The sequence below is a fragment of the Vulpes lagopus genome, chromosome 5, assembly GCF_018345385.1.
Source record: "Vulpes lagopus strain Blue_001 chromosome 5, ASM1834538v1, whole genome shotgun sequence".
Taxonomy (NCBI): Eukaryota; Metazoa; Chordata; class Mammalia; order Carnivora; family Canidae; genus Vulpes; species Vulpes lagopus.
The window spans coordinates 838,785-857,260 of NC_054828.1; the positions used below are offsets into that span (position 1 = coordinate 838,785).

The window sequence follows — 18,476 nt, forward strand, 5'->3', positions numbered from 1 at the left end:
GTGATGCTCACCCTTGGCTCCTAGCGGGTAATTATTTGTCTACTACCTACTGAGGCCTTCAATCTCCAACCCCTCAGATAACCCAGACACCGCCTGCACAACCCAGCTGCCCCCAGAAAAACTAGACCTGCTCCCACATTACCCAGACACCCACATAAAATCCAACTCCCTCCAAAACCCAGACATCCCCCAGAGAATCCAGTCACTCCAGCTGTCCCACATGGCCCCCTCATAATGGCATGGATATCCCCTAAGGCCCTTTGGGAATCCCGAGGGGTGCTCCTGGGGGCACCTTCCGTGTTGCTTTCCAGAAAGGCTGGACCATAGTCCCACCATGGGGATATGTCCCCATAATATTCCCAGCTCCTGGCATGATCTGGTGTCTGCGATCTGCCATCCTAAAGTCTTCAGTGTGGTTTCAGTTTGCCTTTCTGATCACCAGTGGGTTTACCGTCTGTTCAAGCCTCCCACACACCGAGAGGTCCCATCTGTACTTTCATTAATCGGAGGTCTTGGACTTAGGTCAGCCTCTGTGAAGGCCTCCTTTAAGTCCTTTTGTCCGTTGGGTTTATCCATGGGGTCTGATAGAAATCCTTAATTTTGGTGTAGTCAAGCCATCTTTTAATTTTTTTATGGTTTGTGGTGTTTTTTTCCAATGTCATGAAGGCAGCCGGGTGTCCCTCCAGGAGCAGGACACCTTATCCTCCATGCTTATCCTTATCCTCCACAGAAGAATGCTTCTGTGGCTTGCAAGCAGAAGCACTGAAATGTGCTTTGTTTCTGTGTGGGGGGAGTGGGTGAAGTCACCTGTGATGAGATTTCAGGAGATGACTGTACCCGATCACAACCCAAGCAAATTCCATATGTAATATTACTCATTTAGTAGATACATTTCTAGCTGGAAGACCATGCATGAAGGTAGAAATGTAGCTTAGTTTCTCTCCATAAACGAGTGTCTTTTCCCAACACTGTTGACTGCGCACCATACCCTTTCTTGGACCACCAAGTGTCATCACCACACCCACAATGGGTTTGTCCTTGTAACGGCTTAGTGGTATACCAAATACGTGGATGGCCAGGGATCCTCCTTACTCTTTTTCAATAATGACTTAGGTATTCATGACTTCACTTTCCTAGGAACATTTTAGAAAGACTTGGTCAAGTTTCCAAAAAGGAAATGAAGCTGGAATATTGAGATTGCCCTAATAATGTATACTAACCTGGGACACCTGAAATCTGCACAATTGTAGGTTACCTTTCCTTATCCATAAACATAGTACATTTCTTCATTTATTTACATCTTTATATCTTGTAATAAATTTACAATTTCTCTGTAAATGTTGCATTGGTTTGTCCTAGACAGGTCCTAGTTTTTGTTCTCTGTACATGGCATCCCATTTTGTGATGTACTTCAGCTGCTTAGTCTGGTGCAGAGGGCACACCGCTGATCTCCATGTGATCAGAGTTGGCCTGTGGGCATTAGCAGGTTGTGGACTTGCCTCTGGAGTACAGTGGTGCTCAGGACACTGGTGGCACCTGCTCCGTGAGGAAGGCTGGGCTGCTGTCTTCCCATCCAACAGAGGGGCTCCGGGGGAGAGCTGAGGCTGGATTGCACCCCCATCATCCCCACTGCAGCTGTGGCCTTGAATGCTATCCTTCCTTCTCTCTGGGAAGAGAGGGGCCTGGATGTGGCTAGGGTGGGCCCCAGAGCAGAATGGTGAGCGGTGGTCTTTGATGGCACCCCAGACAGGGCTCAAACCCTGCAGAGACCTGGAGCCCAGGGCCCTGTCCCTTGTTTCCCGCCCCCCAGGAGCAGGGGTCACCAAAGACCTCACAGCTGGCTGGCGTGGGCAGGCTGTACTGGAGGGTAACTCTCCCCACATCCTGTCTTCAGGGAGGACCACACTGGAGAGCAGCTTGTCCTTTCTTGTGCTGAGATGTTAGCAGATGGCTTCTGACACATGGAGAGGTTTGCAGAGGCTGACAGTGCTTCAGCAAAACTTTTTTTTTTTTTTAAACACATGACTCTGAGGGTCAAGACCTGAGCTGAGATCAAAAGCTGGACACTTAACTGAGCCACTGAGGCCCTTCCCTTTTTCTAAAGTAATGTCTACATCCAACATGGAGCTCAAACCCAAACCCCAAGATTAAGAGTCGCATGCTCCTCCAGCTGAGCCAGCCAGGCGCCCCTGTAGCAAAACTGAATGCACTGTCTGTGCAAACCAGAAATGAATGGAATGAGGGACCCTCATTCGAGCGGTGTTGTGCTGTCCCATGAAGACGGCAGCTTGTTAGCCGATGCCCTTCCAGTTCTACCTCACTTCCGTGTTTACTTATGAAGATCCAAAACATATGCGTGTCACTGATTAAATCCTTACAGTAACTACAAGAACAATTCAGGTGAACTTGCTATCAAGTTCAGTCTTACGTTTTCACAAATCAAAGTGAAAGGCTGCTTCAGGGCACCTGGCTGGCTCAGCTGGAGGAGCGTGCAGCTCTTGATCTCTCGGTTGTGCGTGTGAGCCCCAGGTTGGGTGCAGAGATAACTAGAAAACGAAACAAACCCCTTAAAACAGCTGCCTCAACGTATACAAGTTTGGAGAAGCAGCAGAGGGTAAGCAAGAGGCTCGTTCAGTTGCAGGAATCAACCACCCTGCTCTTCATTATCTGTCATCGGGTTGGCTGGGAGCTGTGCCCATCTGTCCCCTCACTCTGGGGACTAGCAGCCACCATCCCAGTGGTACAGTTCACACCTCTAGGTCACTTCCGCTCACTCTTCAGGGGTCAGAGCTCATGCCTGGTGGCACAGCGGTGGGGTGGGGTGGGGTGGGAAGGCTGGTGCAGGCCCCATCGTGTGCCCCAGAGAACAGGCTGTTTGCGACGCCCTCGACTTTCAACCCCACACACTCGGCATCACGTATGCTGCTGTGGGCGAAGCTCTGGGGGAAGGAGCAAGGGACAATGTGCAGCCATGAAGGGGCAGCTGGCTGGGTCCTTTCTAAGTGACCAGAAGGAGTGTCAAGCTGCAAATGCCTTTTGATTCCAGTGGACACACTGAAAAGGCTGCTTTATCGAGCTTCAAAATGGCAAAAATTACGACCTGCCGGAATGAGCAATTTTGAACGAGGAGACCAACGGTAGGTAAGCTGAACCAAGTGGCAGCACACAGCTCCCAAGTCTCCAAGCACAGAAGTTAAACCCAGTGGGGGCCACACCTGCCAGCAGGAACCTCTGAGCTTGGCCCACCAGGAGTCCATGCTGCCTGGGCAGCCCCCACGCCTTCTCGTCCTGGGCTTGCCAGTCTTCTGCTCAGTCACTGAGCGCACTCAGTGAGTGCTCCGGGCCCAGTGGGGCTGCACTGGGTACCCCTGCCTGTGGTGCCCCGTCCTCTACAGAATGACCCACCTGCTCTCCCCCCCCCCCCCCGACACACCTCCAGGCCAGTACTGAGTACTCCCTCGGCCTGGGACACCCAGCCCTGCTTTCCTGTCTGCTCTCACCCTGGATCCCTGCACCTGCTGCCTCCTGCAAGCCAGGCCACCCCATCACTCAGGGCTGTGCCAGCTGGGCTGGGTGCAGTGCTGTGCAGGTGTGCACATCGTTCTGGGGTGGCAGCTGGGCCCTGTAACACAGTGTGGGCAGGAGCAAGGGGACAGTGCTGGGCTGGTCTCAGGGTGGGGACGGGAGGCCATTTGCGGGGGTTGGGGGGAACGAGGGTGGGATCTAGCACATGTGAACTGCCAACCCTGGCTCCCTCCAGGCCTTTCTGGGCCCTCCTGGTCACTGCTCGGGGGGAGAGAAGACCTGCCCTCCAACACTCCTTCTAGAGACTGGGGGGGGGGGGGCACAGCACGGTGAGGTGGGGGCTGCTCAGGGAGCCTGGCCCTGGGGCAGCCAGTGCACGAGGCCAAGAGCAGGTGTTTCCTGAGGTAGTAAATCAGAATTTTCTCACGTTCTGACAGTTTTGGTCTTGGGTGACCCACCACAGCCAGGAGTGAGCTGTGTGGTCAGGAGAGCCCTCTCCTCAAGCATGGAGGCAAGGAAGGGTTGTGGGCCGGCCCACCAGGACCTCAGTGTCCCCACCCGCCAACAGGGAAGATGGGATCTCATGTTTGCTGGGGGTGGGTTGAGGGACAAAGCCCTGATCGGTGCCCTGGGAAGCAGGAGTGGTGGCAGCCTGTCACAGGGTGCGCTAGGGGCCTGGGGTGGCCCTGGGGCCCCTGGCATGAGCACTCTCTACCTTGTCCCTCCCCACCTGCCCTCATCCTGTATAGGACCAAGTTCTCATCTGCCCATCTGCAGCCTCTAGGGGCTGCACTCAGCTATCTCTGGCAAGGCTGTTGTAGGTTTGTGGCAGGACACGGCTCGGCATCCACCTGGCCTCCCGTTCCTTTCCTTCCCATGACAGCAGCGGGCATGGCTCCCTTCTCCTGCCATCTGCCCCTCCTCCCCTCCTCCACTGGCTGTGGCAAAGGTAGGGAGGGCCAGGCTGCACAAACTGGGGGCTGAGGGCCACCTCCGTAGAGAGGCCCTGGCTTGGCCTGATGCTGCTGTCGCCATCTGAAGTTCCCAATGGTTTTACCCTTGACAGCATTTGGTACCTAAGGTCTGCTGCCCCACGAGGCCGGCGAGCACAGAGTCCCCACAGACCACAAAGGGTCCCCAGCCATTCATTGCATCAGGCACTGGCTGCTGCAGCGCCAGTCCCCACGGGCCCTGGGAGTGAACGGAAGTCTTCTGGGCCCTGCAGACAAACGAAGTGCCCCCGTGGCACCCCCTCTGTGTGTGTGCACACATTTGGGGACTTGCCCAGAGCCAAAGGAGGTTTAGGCCTGATGCCACAATGATGCCAGCTCGCACACAGTGAAGAGGGGTGAGTTTGGAAATAATGCCCCCAGCCTGCTATGCGGAGGAGAGCACCCACCAGAACCCCATATTCTGGCAAGAAGGCCCCGTCCTAGAACCTGCGCTGCTGGCCTCTGGTTCCAATGATCCTAGGATGCGCTAGCCTGGGCAGGACAGCTGAGCAGAGTCCACACCACCCCTGGCTACTGGCTCCCAGTCCTGATGACTCGGGTTTCCTCCTGAGGGCAGCTGGCTCGAGGTCTGGGGGGCGGGAGGGCTCTGCCTAGGCCTCCACGCTCCGCACGCAGCCCGCCATCTGAGCTGCCTTCCTGGAGGAAGCCATCCTGTGTTCTACCCACAAGAGGACTCAGAGGGCAGCCCCAGTGGCGCAGCAGTTTGGCGCTGCCTGCAGCCTGGGGTGTGATCCTGGAGACCCAGGATCGAGTCCCACATCAGGCTCCTTGCATGGAGCCTGCTTCTCCCTCTGCCTGTGTCTCTGCCTCTGTGTGTGTGTGTGTCTCTCATGAATAAATATATAAAATCTTAAAAAAAAAAAAAAAGTACTCAGAGCCTCGGTAAGGAGCAGTGCAGGGTCGTGTCTAGGCAGCACTGTCCTCCTGCGGAGGAATCCCCTTGGACGGGGGTTGGGGGGGGTGGGGGGGCACTGCAGGACAAGAGCCTTAGTGCCCCAGGGTGAAGGGGCTTGCCCCGCCTCCTGCACTGGCTGCTGGGGCTCCTCCCTGCCCCACCCCCACCGGGAAGACACGGTGCCTTCACTGGGTGCCTGGGTATGGACGTCCCCAAGCCTGATGCTGTTCACAGAGAATAGCCTCCATTGTGTAAACGCAGCCGGCCCTTCCCAGAAATGGGTTCCTGAGGATTTGTGCTGACAAGCCTGCCTCTCGGCCAGAGGGCACAGGCCCCACCTAGCTGCACCAGGGCTCCAGGTGAGCAGGATGCTGACCCCCACTTCTTTATAGCCGCTCAACCTTTACAGGTATCCTGGGCTTTCCAGGGCTGGCTCAAGGACCTGGAGAACATGTGGGAGCCCGGGAGCCCACAGGGATCAGAGGTCAGAGGCCATAAAAAAGCACAGTCACTTCCCAGTATCCAGCGCATTTTGAGGTGGGAAGGCACGCTGGGTGTTCCATGTGAGCATTTATTTTGGCAATGCGATGCAGTAACTCCCCAGTGGAGGAATGGGGTGGTGTGGAAAACAGACGGACAGCAGGCTGTCTGGCCCCATGGCCCCCACGTTCACGGCCAATGACAGGACACAGGGAGGCTGCAGGGGCCCCACCACAGGGACCCTGCCACAGAGGCAAGGACAGGAGCTCCCTGGGCTGCGGTGCCAGGCCTCCTGGCCGTGCCTTACCAATGGGGCCTGTGGACCTGGTCCTGTGGGTCCCTTGGATCCTGGCTCTGTGGGGTGGAGAGGGACCAGCTGCACATCTACTCACAGCTGCAGGTGGGGAAAGGGGGAGGGTGGCGAATGAGCTGGGCTTCCCAGAGTGGCTCAGACCATAGCTGCCTCTTTCAGTGACCCCACAGGAAGGAGGTGAGTGCAGGGGGCCCGCAGGGAGGGGCAGGCCTAGTGCAGGAGGAAACAAGCAGAGCTCACTTTTGCAGGGACTGCAGTTCCGGAGGTAGATTGCACCCTGTGTAGACACCGTTGGTAATACTGTATTCCAGTAAAGCACCAAAACAGGGATCCTGCTGAAACACCAAGGAGCCAGGCCTCAAACCCCACACTGTCTGAGTGGCACCCTGTTAAAAGGCCCTTTCCTCTTTGGGTGACTCACTTTGACCAGAACGTGAGGATTTCCCAGCACAATCAGCAAGGCTTTGGGTCTGGTGATGGCAACATTAAATCTTTTTGAGTTGGATAAGAAACCCAAAAAATATCTATCATCTTCAAATCTATCTTCATTTGACCGTACCTAAAAAAACACACAGATGAGAAAAACGGTATCATAAGTTTTTCTGACATGGAAAGAAACTTGGTATTTTAAAAGCATTTTTTTTTTAAATTTTAAAAGCATTTAAAAAAAATATTAAACAACAGTATAACTCCATTTTTGGTTAAAGAAGGAAAAACCCGGCGGTGTAAGGGGAGCCTCACATGAGACCCACTAATGTATCTCTAGGGTAGAGTTGTAGGCAATTCCAATTTCCTTTATCCTACCTGAATTTTCTAATTTACCTGCAGTTTACATGTACTGTTCAGTAAAGAGGATTTAAAAATGGAACGTGGGGTTTTCAGGATTTACCTGGCATTCCTCAGGTGAGAGCCGAGCTGCTGTGGCCGGCGTGTTATGGCAGGCCCTCATTTCCTGCCTGGCCCTCCCATCCCCTTCTCTTTCAACATCCGTCCCTCTATCTCTAGCATATTTCCCACTTCTTCCTGGGATTCTTTTATTTTTGTGTCAGTAGATCTTTGAGCGAGCTATCTATGCCTTTTTTTTTTTTTTTTATGATAGTCACAGAGAGAGAGAGAGAGAGAGAGAGAGGCAGAGACATAGGCAGAGGGAGAAGCAGGCTCCATGCACCGGGAGCCTGACGTGGGATTCGATCCTGGGTCTCCAGGATCGCGCCCCGGGCCAAAGGCAGGTGCTAAACCGCTGCGCCACCCAGGGATCCCCCTATCTATGCCTTTTAAAGAAGCTCCTCCATAGTTAACAGCTTAAGATGATGCTGGAGCATCTCTATACTGCAACTGGTTTTCTGCACTACTGATCCGCCTCTGCCACTTTCTACTGGAATGTACTAGGAACCTGGTGACCATCAGGTGGCATCAAACACACTGCCACCCCCACTGAAAAATGGGAATACTTACAGTGGAGATAATGATGGCCAAATATTCTTGCCCTTGAAACTCCTCTACTGATCCAACCTTTATGTCCATCAGATCAATGTTTCGCAAAAGAATTTTTATTTTTTCCACCTTTGAAGCAGATAAAGATTAAACTTAACACATTTGACCATTTCTTTATATATATGTAAGCATAAGCCAAATAAATATTAACCAATACAAAATATTGCTTTTCAATTCCAAATCCTATTTCATCTGACTTAATTTGATTAGAACACAAATTCTGATTCCAGATACAGTACACTGGGGGAAGGGGACACCTATGTCAGAAGCAAAGTTTCCCTCACCCCATGAGTGCACAGCAGGGAGGGCCGAGGCATGTGCCTGCTGCTGCATGGACATGGCCATCTCCATGGGGACAGCACAGGGCCCCACACCCCAGGGGCCTGGAAGCTTCTATACAACTGGCGCAGTGGGAGCAGCCAAGTCATGGAAACGGGACCCTGCACTGTGTGTCTAGAGATAAGGCTCTCCAATGGGTGTTGGTAAAAGAAACATCAAATTAAAATTTTGCAGAAAAGTCTACAGAATAGGAGTTAGCTCAGCGGTTGCGGGGAAAACTGTTCCCTAGGAGGGCATTGAGGGGGCCCCTTGCCCACTGCCAGGTGAATAGACTCCAGCCCCCTCCCTGGCATCTGAGCACCAGAGGTCTGTGTGTGGAGCAGGCCTGTGGGAGCCCCCTGCTGGGGGGCACAGAGGCAGTGGCTATGGAAGGACTTGTGCCACTTGTCTCCACTCTCCTTCCAGACTCTGAACAAGGAAGCTCAGAGGAGTGGTCAGCAGGGCCACACCTGCTTCCGGTAGGGTGTGATCACACCAATGTCAGCGGTGGACACTTGGCTGGAGACGCCCCTGGCCAGGAGACAGCAGTAGCGCATGACCTGGACAGCTTCCGCCGCATTGAACCATGACGGGCTCCTCCCTTCACGAGCTTCGCTGCCCTGAGTTAATCAGGAGACAAGAGAATGGGACATCTGTCACAAAACTTCATTTCCTCAACAGATGCTTATGCAGGTAACAATGAACAACGAAAGGAGCAGAAGCAGGTGTTGGGAATACAGCATGAATGAGAGTGAAACACCCTGCTGTCTGGCACACCACACGCTCCAGCAGTCTGACCAGCTTCAGGAATGGTGGGACCCACCACAACTACAAGAGCCCACGGGAGAAGGGCTGCGTGGAGCCGTGCTATGATCTGTGGAACAGGAGTGGACGGTCAGCGAGGCCTGTGCCAACATATGCATGTGCAGGAGGGTATGCTAGAAACAGGGACAGGTGTTGCTGCAGCCAAAACCCAGGGGTCCAGGGTGAGCGCAGACTGCATGGCCTGCAGAGGCAGGTGGCCAGCTGGGGTCAGCTCAGCAGGGGGCGAGTGCAGCCCTGCCACGGGCCAGGTGGGTGACCACGCACTCAGAGTCCCACTCCCTCCCTACATGTAGGTACGGGCCCTCTCAGCCAACCAACAAAGACGACATGCAACTGACCAGCATCACTAACAATCAGGGAAACAGATCCAAACTCCAAGATCCCACCTCACACATGGCTACTATCAAAAAACAAAACGTGTTGGTGAGGATGTGGAGAAACTGGATGCCTGTATGCTGCTGATGGGAACGTAAATTGGTCCTGTCACTGTGGGAAGCAGCATGGAGGCTCCTCAGAAAATTAATCAGACGATATGATTCATCAATCCCACTTCTGGGTCTAGACCCAAAAGAACCGAAAGCGGGGACTCCGACTAGCACCTGCACAGCATCTGCCGCAGTGTTACCCCAGCAGACCAGCGGCGGAAGCAACAGACCGATGAACTGCAGCTGAACCACAGGATGGACCATCCTTGGCTTTCAAAAGGAAGGAGGTGCAGACACCCAGGTGAGCCCTGAGGACGCTGTGCTCAGTGACCTACGCCAGACACAGAAGGACGAATCCTGTACGGTTCCACTGCTATGAAGCACGTGCAGTGGTCAGATTCCTGGGGACACAGGGCAGCTGGTGGTGCAGGGGGCCGGGGAGGAGGCTGGGGGCGGGGTATGTGTGATGGGGACATAGCTTCAGTGTGTGGGGTGGGAAAGTTCTAATAACTGGCTGTAAAACAATGTGAATATATTTAACACTACTGGATTGTATACTTAAAAATGGCTAATGAAATAAACGTATGTCATATGTATTTTACCACACACACAGAAAAAAACACCAGATAGAGCAATTAGAATGCATTAATTCTGAGGATGTTTTCTGCTGCTAAGCCATATGTAATTTATCTGTTATTATTTTAAAATTTTTTATAGTTTATTTATTCACTTTTTAAAGTAATTTCTACACCCAATGTGGGGCTTGACTCACAATCCTGAAATCAACAGTCACACGCTCTATCAACTGAGCCAGCCAGGTACCCCATAATTTATCTTTTAGATTTACAATAGAGAAGATACCTAAAAAAGAAAATTAAGTTTGATGAACCTTAGGAAACTTCTAAACTGAAGAGATAAAACATTAAACAGAAAGCAACCAATCACATACAAAAAATAAGGAAAAAGAAGAAATAATTGATTAAAAATGTAAAAGGCAGCCCAGGTAGCCCAGCGGTTTTAGCGCCACCTTCAGCCCAGGGCGTGATCCTGGAGATGGGGGATCGAGTCCCACATGGAGCTCCCTGCATGGAGCCTGCTTCTCCCTCTGCCTGTGTCTCTGCCTCTCTCTCTCTGTCTCTCATGAATAAATAAAATCTTAAAAAAAATAATAAACATAAAGATGAAGGAATAAAGGTCAATAACCAACCATAAGTTGGACTGATTATCTCATTAAAACCAGAGACCCTCAAATTGGATTAAACATTAAAACTAGCTGCTCCTAAGACAGATGCCTAAAATAAGATGATAAAGAAAGAATGAAAAGAAAGAACAGAGATACCAGATTAAAAAGAAACAAGAAGGGGCCCTGGAGAACTCTGCTGGTTAAGACTCTGACTCTTGATTTTGGCTCAGGTCAGGATCTCAGAATCCTGGGATGGAGCCCTGTGGTGGGCTCTGCACTCACTGGGTAGTCTGCTTGGGATTCTCGCCCTCTGCCCCTCCCCAGCACACACTCTCTCTCTAAAATAAACAAATCTTAAAAACAACCCAAAAAGAAACAGCAAGGAGTGGTAACATTAATATTACCAGGTGGAATTTAAGGCTAAAAACATGAAACAGTATAGAAGAACATTATATAATAAGGAAGATAATCATAAACCTGTATGCAGGAAACACCACAGAAGTTCAACACTTAAGGCAGAAAGTACTGGAAATTCAAAAACAATCTGATTAAACAGCACCACTATAACAGGAGACATCATTACTCTTCCCCTTTAGTGGGAGTACCTAGTGGACAAAATCTAAGTCAGAATACAGGAGAACTAAGTAACAGACTCCATAAGTTTATTTAAAAAATGTTGGGATCCCTGGGTGGCTCAGCAGTTGAGCGCCTGCCTTCACCCCAGGGCGTGATCCTGGAGACCCCGGATTGAGTCCCACATCGGGCTCCCTGCATGGAGCCTGCTTCTCCCTCTCTCTCTGTGTCTCTCATGAATAAATAAATAAAATCTTTAAAAAAAAATGTATACAGGGGGAGGCGGGGCTCTTGGGGGTGGCTTAATCCGTTAAGTGTCTGCCTTCAGATCAGGTAAGATCATGATCCTGGGGTCCTGGGATCAAGCCCTGTGTCGAGCTCTCTGCTCACTGGGGAGTCTGCTTCTCTCTCTTCTCCTCCCCCTTGCTTGTGTTCTCTCTCTCTCTCAAATAAATAAATATAATCTTTAAAAAAATGTATAGAATGTACATTTTGTGTGTGTGTGTGTGTGTGTGTGTGTGTGTGTGAGGGGTGGTATGTCCTTAGAACATTTACCAAACCTGATACCTATTTGACCACAAATTTTTAAAAGCAAAGAGTTTTTGATCAGAACCTAATAAAATTAGAAATAAAAAAAAGGTGGCCAAAGTATTCTTAGCCAGTTGGAAATTAAGAAAAATACTTCTCTATAATCCTTAGATCAACAAAGAAAATAAAGAGAAAGTTATAAATGTCCAGAAAGTCATGAAAGGAGGATCCCTCAGCAGACGTATGTGGAAAGAGAAAGCTACAGGATGGCATCCCCAGGGCCTTCCTAATTAAGAGGATGAGGAACATGGGAACGAACTGTCCATCTTAGGGAGTTTTAACAAAGAAAATAAATAAGAAGGTAAGGAAAAAAAAAAAGTAAGGGGGATGCTTAAAGACAAAGCTGAAATTAATGAATAAAACAAAGAGGAGAAAACACAAGCAAGTGCAAAGCTGCTTTTTCGATTGACCAGGGGTTGCCACATCTCTCCTGCAGAAGGCCAGTCGCGTATCTCAGGCCTTGACAGGACTATGCTGTCCTATTCAACTCTACTGTAGCAGAAAGAAGTCTGAGATCAGCGTCCTGTCTGCTGGGCACAGGCTTCCAACTCTCTTCTTTATGAGGACAAGACTACAGTGACCTTGGTGGTCCCACCTTGGGCCACCCTCGGGCTCAGCCCTGCCCTACAATGTTCACACAGCATGTTCTACTGCACTTCCTCTGCTGAGATGGCATGGGGATGGAGCAGTGAGTCAGAGTTCCTCCTAGAGCCTCCCCAGGAGCAGGTGTCAGTCAAAGTCACACTCCCATGAGGTGGCCCTTGCCAGGCAGGGTGTCTGACATTGCACCCCAGGACGTGGAGGGGCCTGCAGGAGCCGAGGGTGAGTGTGCAGAGGGAGAGGAGCAAGGGCCAAGCCTCACTAGCGATCCTGAGGCCATTGAATTGGTGGTAAAACCCTTTCTGCTGCCATGAAGGGAGTAGACCAAAATCTCTGCAACTCAGCCCCATTTTATACTCAAGGCACAGAGTAGAGTCTAGGACACAATTTGAGGCCCTTAAAAAATCCTTACTGAATAAATATTTCTGGACTTTGTTCCACTGACCAATTTCTTTTCTATGAGTCAAAAGTATGCTTTTATTTGTTATTGTTTGTAGCATGTTATCTAGGCGACTTTGTATCTCATTCTTCTACAAATACTGTTTGCACACTTACAACACATTTGCACACTCATAATCGCTTTCTCATGAAAAAACCAATTGTGACTTCTATGTAGACTGTGATAAAAATATGAATGAATACGGGCAGAACAATACTGGTCTCTCTCTCTTCGTGGGCACCACGTGCCCGTCTCACTTCATGCATGTGGGTTCCTAAGCTCTCTGGCTCTACAGCAACTCTGTTTACTTCTCCTTAGGCTGACTTCGAGATAATGGTAGAGAGACCTCTGACCCCCTCTGCATTTTCTCACTGGTTTTTCTGATGTACAGGGGAGCCGCACAGAGCAGGGGCGGTGTCCCTGGGAGCCAGAGCAGCATACAAGGCTGGGAGAGGCACAGGCCACTGAGGGCTCGTGCTGAGTGCTCCAAGGGAGGTCTTAGTCGCACCGCAGAACCTCCTTTCCTTCAATTCTCTTTTGTCCAAAGGGCAGGCACTTCACAGTCACACGTGAATGTGATACTGCCTCTCCGTCCACTCCCGAGAGAGCAGACACATACACAGGCACGAGGCAGTGTGCCCTCACCTGGAACCTTGAAGGCAGGCTGCATGGAGGAGGGGGCAGCCATCTCCCCAGGGGCACCCCAGCACTAGCTCCTCCTGTCCTAGGGTCTGGGTGCAGCCCCAATTCTGGATGAGAACTTGGGGGTGGTTAATGCAAACGATGACTTCTGGTTCTACCAACCAAGTTCTAATACACATGTCATTTTCTGGACTAATGAGCATCTAGCTCTTTCTGCCTGGTGAGGCCATGGTGAGGAGGAGGCCCCCCCACCCCATTACCAGTCCACTCACTTGACCAGACCAGCAAGGTGAGTGGTCACTCTGGGTGAGCAGGGGAGCTCCCTGAGCTCTACTTGTCACCCCGCCTTCCATGCAGCTACAGGCCATCTTCAGTGCCCTCCGCATCAAATCCTACTAGGGTGACACTCTCTACGCCTACGTGGGCCAGCACCTCCTCAGATCTGTTCTGTGTACAGTCACCTGAGTGGTGGCCAGGCCGGCCTTGCAGGGGCAAAAGCCCTCCTTTACTCTTACTCTTCAGCACCAGCACGACCATCAGCACCGCCCCCCTCGGTAAATGCTTCATTAACAACGGATCTGAACACACACACACAATGAAGGTGCTTAAAGCCCGGAACACCACTGTGCACCGCGCGGTCACTCAGCTGCTAGAGCTGAGCCGCTCCCCTTCCCCACAAACGCACAACTCACCCGCACACCGTGGAATATGAGTGGGAAGCCTTTCTTTGGTAACTTCTCCCAGCCCAGCAGGGAGGTCACCACCTTGGGGTCTGCGCACACTTCAAGCTCTTTGTGGTAGAACAGCCTGGACGGCAGCGCCAGCAGAGCTGGGTGGGACCTGTAGTTCTTCACCAGCTTCGTGACCTGCAAGGAGACAGCTGGCAGCAGGTCCCCAGCTAAACGGGCCCATGCATGGAGCATTTCTGCCAAAGACAAAAATGCTGACACACCACCTCGGGTCACAGCTCCAGGGCCGGTCCTCCCAAACCTGGCCTGTCACCTGCCACCTCATTAGGATGTGCTCTTGCACCTCTAATGACTTTTTGAACAAAGGATCTGTTTTCTTAGCTGAAATATAATTAGCATACAGGGTCATAACGAGTTTCTGCTGCAATAAAACAAATCAATTCTATACATGAGCCAGCGCTCATCACAAGAAGTGTACTCTTCATCCCCGTCACCTATTTCACCTGCCACCACCTACCTCCCCTCTGGTGACCATCAGTTTGCTTTCTGTATTTAAGAGTCTGTCTCCTTGTTTCTTATATTCCACACGAATGAAATCATATGGTATTCATCTTCCTAAATTAACTTATTTCACTCAGCATAATGCCTTCCAGATCCATCCATGTTGTTGTAAATGTGAAGAATATCATTCCTTCTGATGGCTGAGTAATATTCCATCGTGTATAGATGTTTATGTGTGTGTGTGTATGTGTGTGTGTATATATATATATATATATATATATATATATCATATCTTCCGTGTCTATTCATCTGTCAGACATGGGTCAAGGTGGCCCTTTCTTGAGAGGACTCAGGACTAAAGTGTTCCCTTTAAGACTTTGTAAGAAAATGTAAATTTCACTAAGAGGGTCAAGAGGTGAACCTGACTTAAAAGGATCCCGTAGGAAAAGAAAACAGAGCCAGGGAGTGTGCAGTTCTTAAAGGCAGGCCCTGATTTGCAGGTGCCCTATGACCTGGAGTTGATGGCAGGGGTTGCTCATCCATGAACCTATCCCAGTCCACAGAGGAGTTGAGGCCACAACTGGGGGGATGGCCATGGAGGGCCTTGGGCTCACGGAGATCTCCTGCCTTCTTCTGATCATGGGGCTCTGGCTGGGGGACTGAGACAGCCAGTGACGGGGTGAGCTGGAGGTGGCTGCATGGACGGCAGGCCTTTGTGTGCCTCCCTGGGATCTCTCCTCAGCTTCTGTGGGGCCACTTCCACTCCAGGCCCTGCTCTCCCCTGGAGTCCTGAAGGCATCCTGAAAAGCAACCGCCTCACCTTCCTCATCCATGTCCCCAGGCCCTGAAAGGGGTTTCTGGCTGTGCCATGCCCTGATCAGGGACAAAGGGTAGCAGTGGAGGAGGGTGGGTCTGTAGTCATGGACTGGGCAAGGGCAGGCCAGTGCGTCTGGAGGTGACAGCTGCCTGTGTACTGGGACTTACAAGCCCGGCTCTCGGGCAGGCTGAGCCAAGGACAGAGACGGCTCCGTGTCCAGACTGCCTGGACTTCCCCAGCTGTTACCACTGGTCCCCAGTGGCAATCAGTCCAGGCACAGAAGGCCCCACGCGGGGGGCAGGGGGGGACTTTCAGTTTACAAACCCTCCTGATCACCCGCTCTGAACCCAGCCTTGGCTGACCCAGGGCCACCTGGATGGGCCACAAGAGTCGGCAGGGGTGGAGTGTGACAAGCTGAAACTGGGGTCCTGGGGCCTAGGGAGTCCATTAAGTCCCCCAGGGAGCCGCAGGAGCCCTTCCCCTGACAGATTCCTTCTGATTTGCAGGTTGGAAAATGCTGAGGCTCCAGAGTCTGAATGGCTTTCTGGGTCCCACTCCCTGCCCCTTTGTCTTGTTTGGCTCAAGACTTCTTGACCCGCCTCCCCTTTTCCGTGGCTTCATCTCTGGGTGCCATCATGGCTTCCAGACAGTCAACACCTGCTCTCCCCGTGCTGGGCACTCAGGCCATCCTACCCTTCTTGCCGGCCCAGCACAGACAGAGGGAGGCTTCTGGGCAACTCAGGTGGTGGGGCAGCTGACGGGGGAGGCCGACACACACTTGGCGGCCTGCTGGCATCCACGTGGCTTTGCATGATGGCCAGCAGTCCCCACGCTATGCGTGCTGCAGCTGAGGCCCGACAGTGAGGCTGAAGCATGCTCAGTGCACCTGCAAGGCCTGCCAGTGGTTGCACGGAGCGCCCAGGCCTGGCTCCCCGCCAGCCACCAGGGTGCCCTAACCCCCACCAGGCTTCTCACTGATGCTGGGTATGAAAAGCACTGCCTCCATCCCAGGGATTTGTGTTCACCACTGGCCTGGCACTGTCCCCGGCAGAAGAACTCTTCACCTGGAAGATGCTTTCAGACCACAGAACTCCTGAGAACCACAGGTTTGCTGAGAAGTAAGTGCCCATGAGCCGCCGCCTCCCAACTCCAGGGCAGGCTCAGAGGGTTCGTGTTTGAGAAGGTGAACATCAGCCAAAGAGAAGAAGAAGCTGCTTGGATGGTGTCCTGGGTCTAGAAGCTGAGCAGTCCTTCCTTGGGGACAGAGCACTGCATGCTTCACTCTGCGTTCATCCTGCAGCCTTGACATGAACCACGAAGCCTTGTCTCAGCTCGGCTGCAGGTGGCCCCTGGTTTCTGGACCGTGAGGCCATGGTGGCTAAGGGCACATCCCACTGACCGCTCAAAGCCTGGCTGGGACCAGCACAGGGAGCACAAATGGCAAACACTGTGTCTCCTGCTGGCCCCGGGGTGTCCTTCCCTTGTTTGTGTTGTGAGGACTCATGGACCCAAAGATTGTTCCGCCAACTGATGGTTACAGTTGTAACGTGTCCAGTCTCCAAGAGGCTAATCAAAAGTCCACACTCAGTTTGGCATCTCAACCTCTGGCTCCCCCAAGCCAGGCCCTGTGTTAGCCTGTAGGGCACCCAGGGAGAGAGGCCCTCTGCGCCAAGAAACTCGGTGTAGCTTCAGGCCCTCAGAGCAGAAAGCAGCTACCAGCTGAGGCTCCTGCCTGAAGGAGTCCACTGAGCACTGCCATCCCTACCTGGGCCAGGGGCCTCCCTTCCCCCTTTGCCTGTCCGCCCTGGGGACGTGGATGTGGGGCGGCACACAGGTGTCTCCACAGGCATGGGCTCCCTGCTGCTGTCTGGGTCAGTACAAGTGCACTGCTGGTGTGGGCTTGCCTGGGAGCCATCTCACACGGCCCCCAGCACCGCCCCGCAACCCCCCACATGCTCTCTTGCCCTCTACTCTCCAGGTGGGGAAAGGGCCTGGGGGCTGAGAGCCTAGCACAGGTCCTAAGCCATTTCCAGGAAAATCTGCCCAGGATCACTGTACCTCGTTTCTGTTTACTGTTCGAGTTTAGAAGGAACTCTTGTTTTCTACTGTAGGAATTCAGAGAATATGCTCCTTGGCTCATCTTAATGAGTGACATCAGAGACCCAAGGTTCCTGAGCTCGTGTGCTGGGAGAGGGGGACGTAAAATGCAGTTTGCAAGGCCCATCCCTCCAGAGTGGTCAGTTTGGCTGGGAAGGGAATGTGCAGCTTAACCAGCAAACCAGCACCACAGAGGACACAGGGCCTCTTCTTTCCGATTAGAGTAGAAGGCTCTTGCCCGTTTCCCATGTTAAGCCAGATTTAGCTCTTACTGTGCGTGGCCACACAGACCTCAGCCATCAGCCTCAGGCTGGACCACCCGGAACTGCCTACCCCTCTGGGGCCGAGCAGCACATCTGAGTGGCTGGGACAGAGGAGCCAGCCAAAGGTCCCACTGAGATGGGAGGCAGAAGTGTGAGCTATTTGCCCCCCCACCCCGGGGGGCAGCTCCATGCACACAGGGAGCGGGGCCAGCAGCCACAGGGGCTGCAGCGGAACCAACAAGGGACCATGTGCCCCACCAGTCTGCTTACCAACAAGGGGTTGTAGGCGCCGCAAGCACCAAAAGCATCTTCATCTCTCAGATATGCCGGCCGGGACATCAGTCTTTCCAACATGGACACGTTCAGCCCGTAGGCCATGGCAAGTCTGGATTTAATGACCGGCCCGAGCTGCATGGGGTCTCCCGCGAGGACAATCTGTGACACACAAACGGGCACCCACAGCCAGGGGGCGCTCAGGAAACAGGCGTGGGGCACCATGCACACAAACGGCTGGCCACCCGCCTTCCGATGGCCTGGCTGGGGCTCCCGGAGCACAGGCTGGGAGGCACCTGGGCTGCAGAAGCCAGGTGAGGCCGGCACAGCTGCACGAGCCAGGTGACAGAGGCTTACACGCCAGCGGTGGGGATGTGCACAAACTGGCCGGGCAGCTCTGCCCCGGTCTTCTGGAAGCACATGCTGGGCCCTTTCTCCTTGATGCTGCCCTCTTCCCAACCTCCCGCGGGCCGCTGCAGCAGCTGAACTAGGTCTGCTCCCAGCTCTGTCTCTGTGCAGCCCT

General features: G+C 52.7%; 1 protein-coding gene across 1 annotated transcript in view; it reads right to left on the reverse strand.

Moving 5' to 3' along the window:
• Positions 1 to 6,030: 6,030 nt before the first annotated feature.
• The window catches only part of MOV10L1 (Mov10 like RISC complex RNA helicase 1), a 70,729-nt gene continuing 58,283 nt past the window's right edge, over positions 6,031 to 18,476 (reverse strand). Inside the window, exons 21-27 of the mRNA XM_041756686.1 lie at positions 17,951 to 18,115; positions 14,006 to 14,179; positions 8,509 to 8,658; positions 7,682 to 7,789; positions 6,648 to 6,785; positions 6,467 to 6,558; positions 6,031 to 6,307 (exon numbers count right to left, since the gene is read on the reverse strand). Of these exons, the coding sequence (XP_041612620.1) occupies positions 6,298 to 6,307; positions 6,467 to 6,558; positions 6,648 to 6,785; positions 7,682 to 7,789; positions 8,509 to 8,658; positions 14,006 to 14,179; positions 17,951 to 18,115 (837 nt within the window). The 3' untranslated portion in view covers positions 6,031 to 6,297. The remainder of the gene's footprint in view (positions 6,308 to 6,466; positions 6,559 to 6,647; positions 6,786 to 7,681; positions 7,790 to 8,508; positions 8,659 to 14,005; positions 14,180 to 17,950; positions 18,116 to 18,476) is intronic.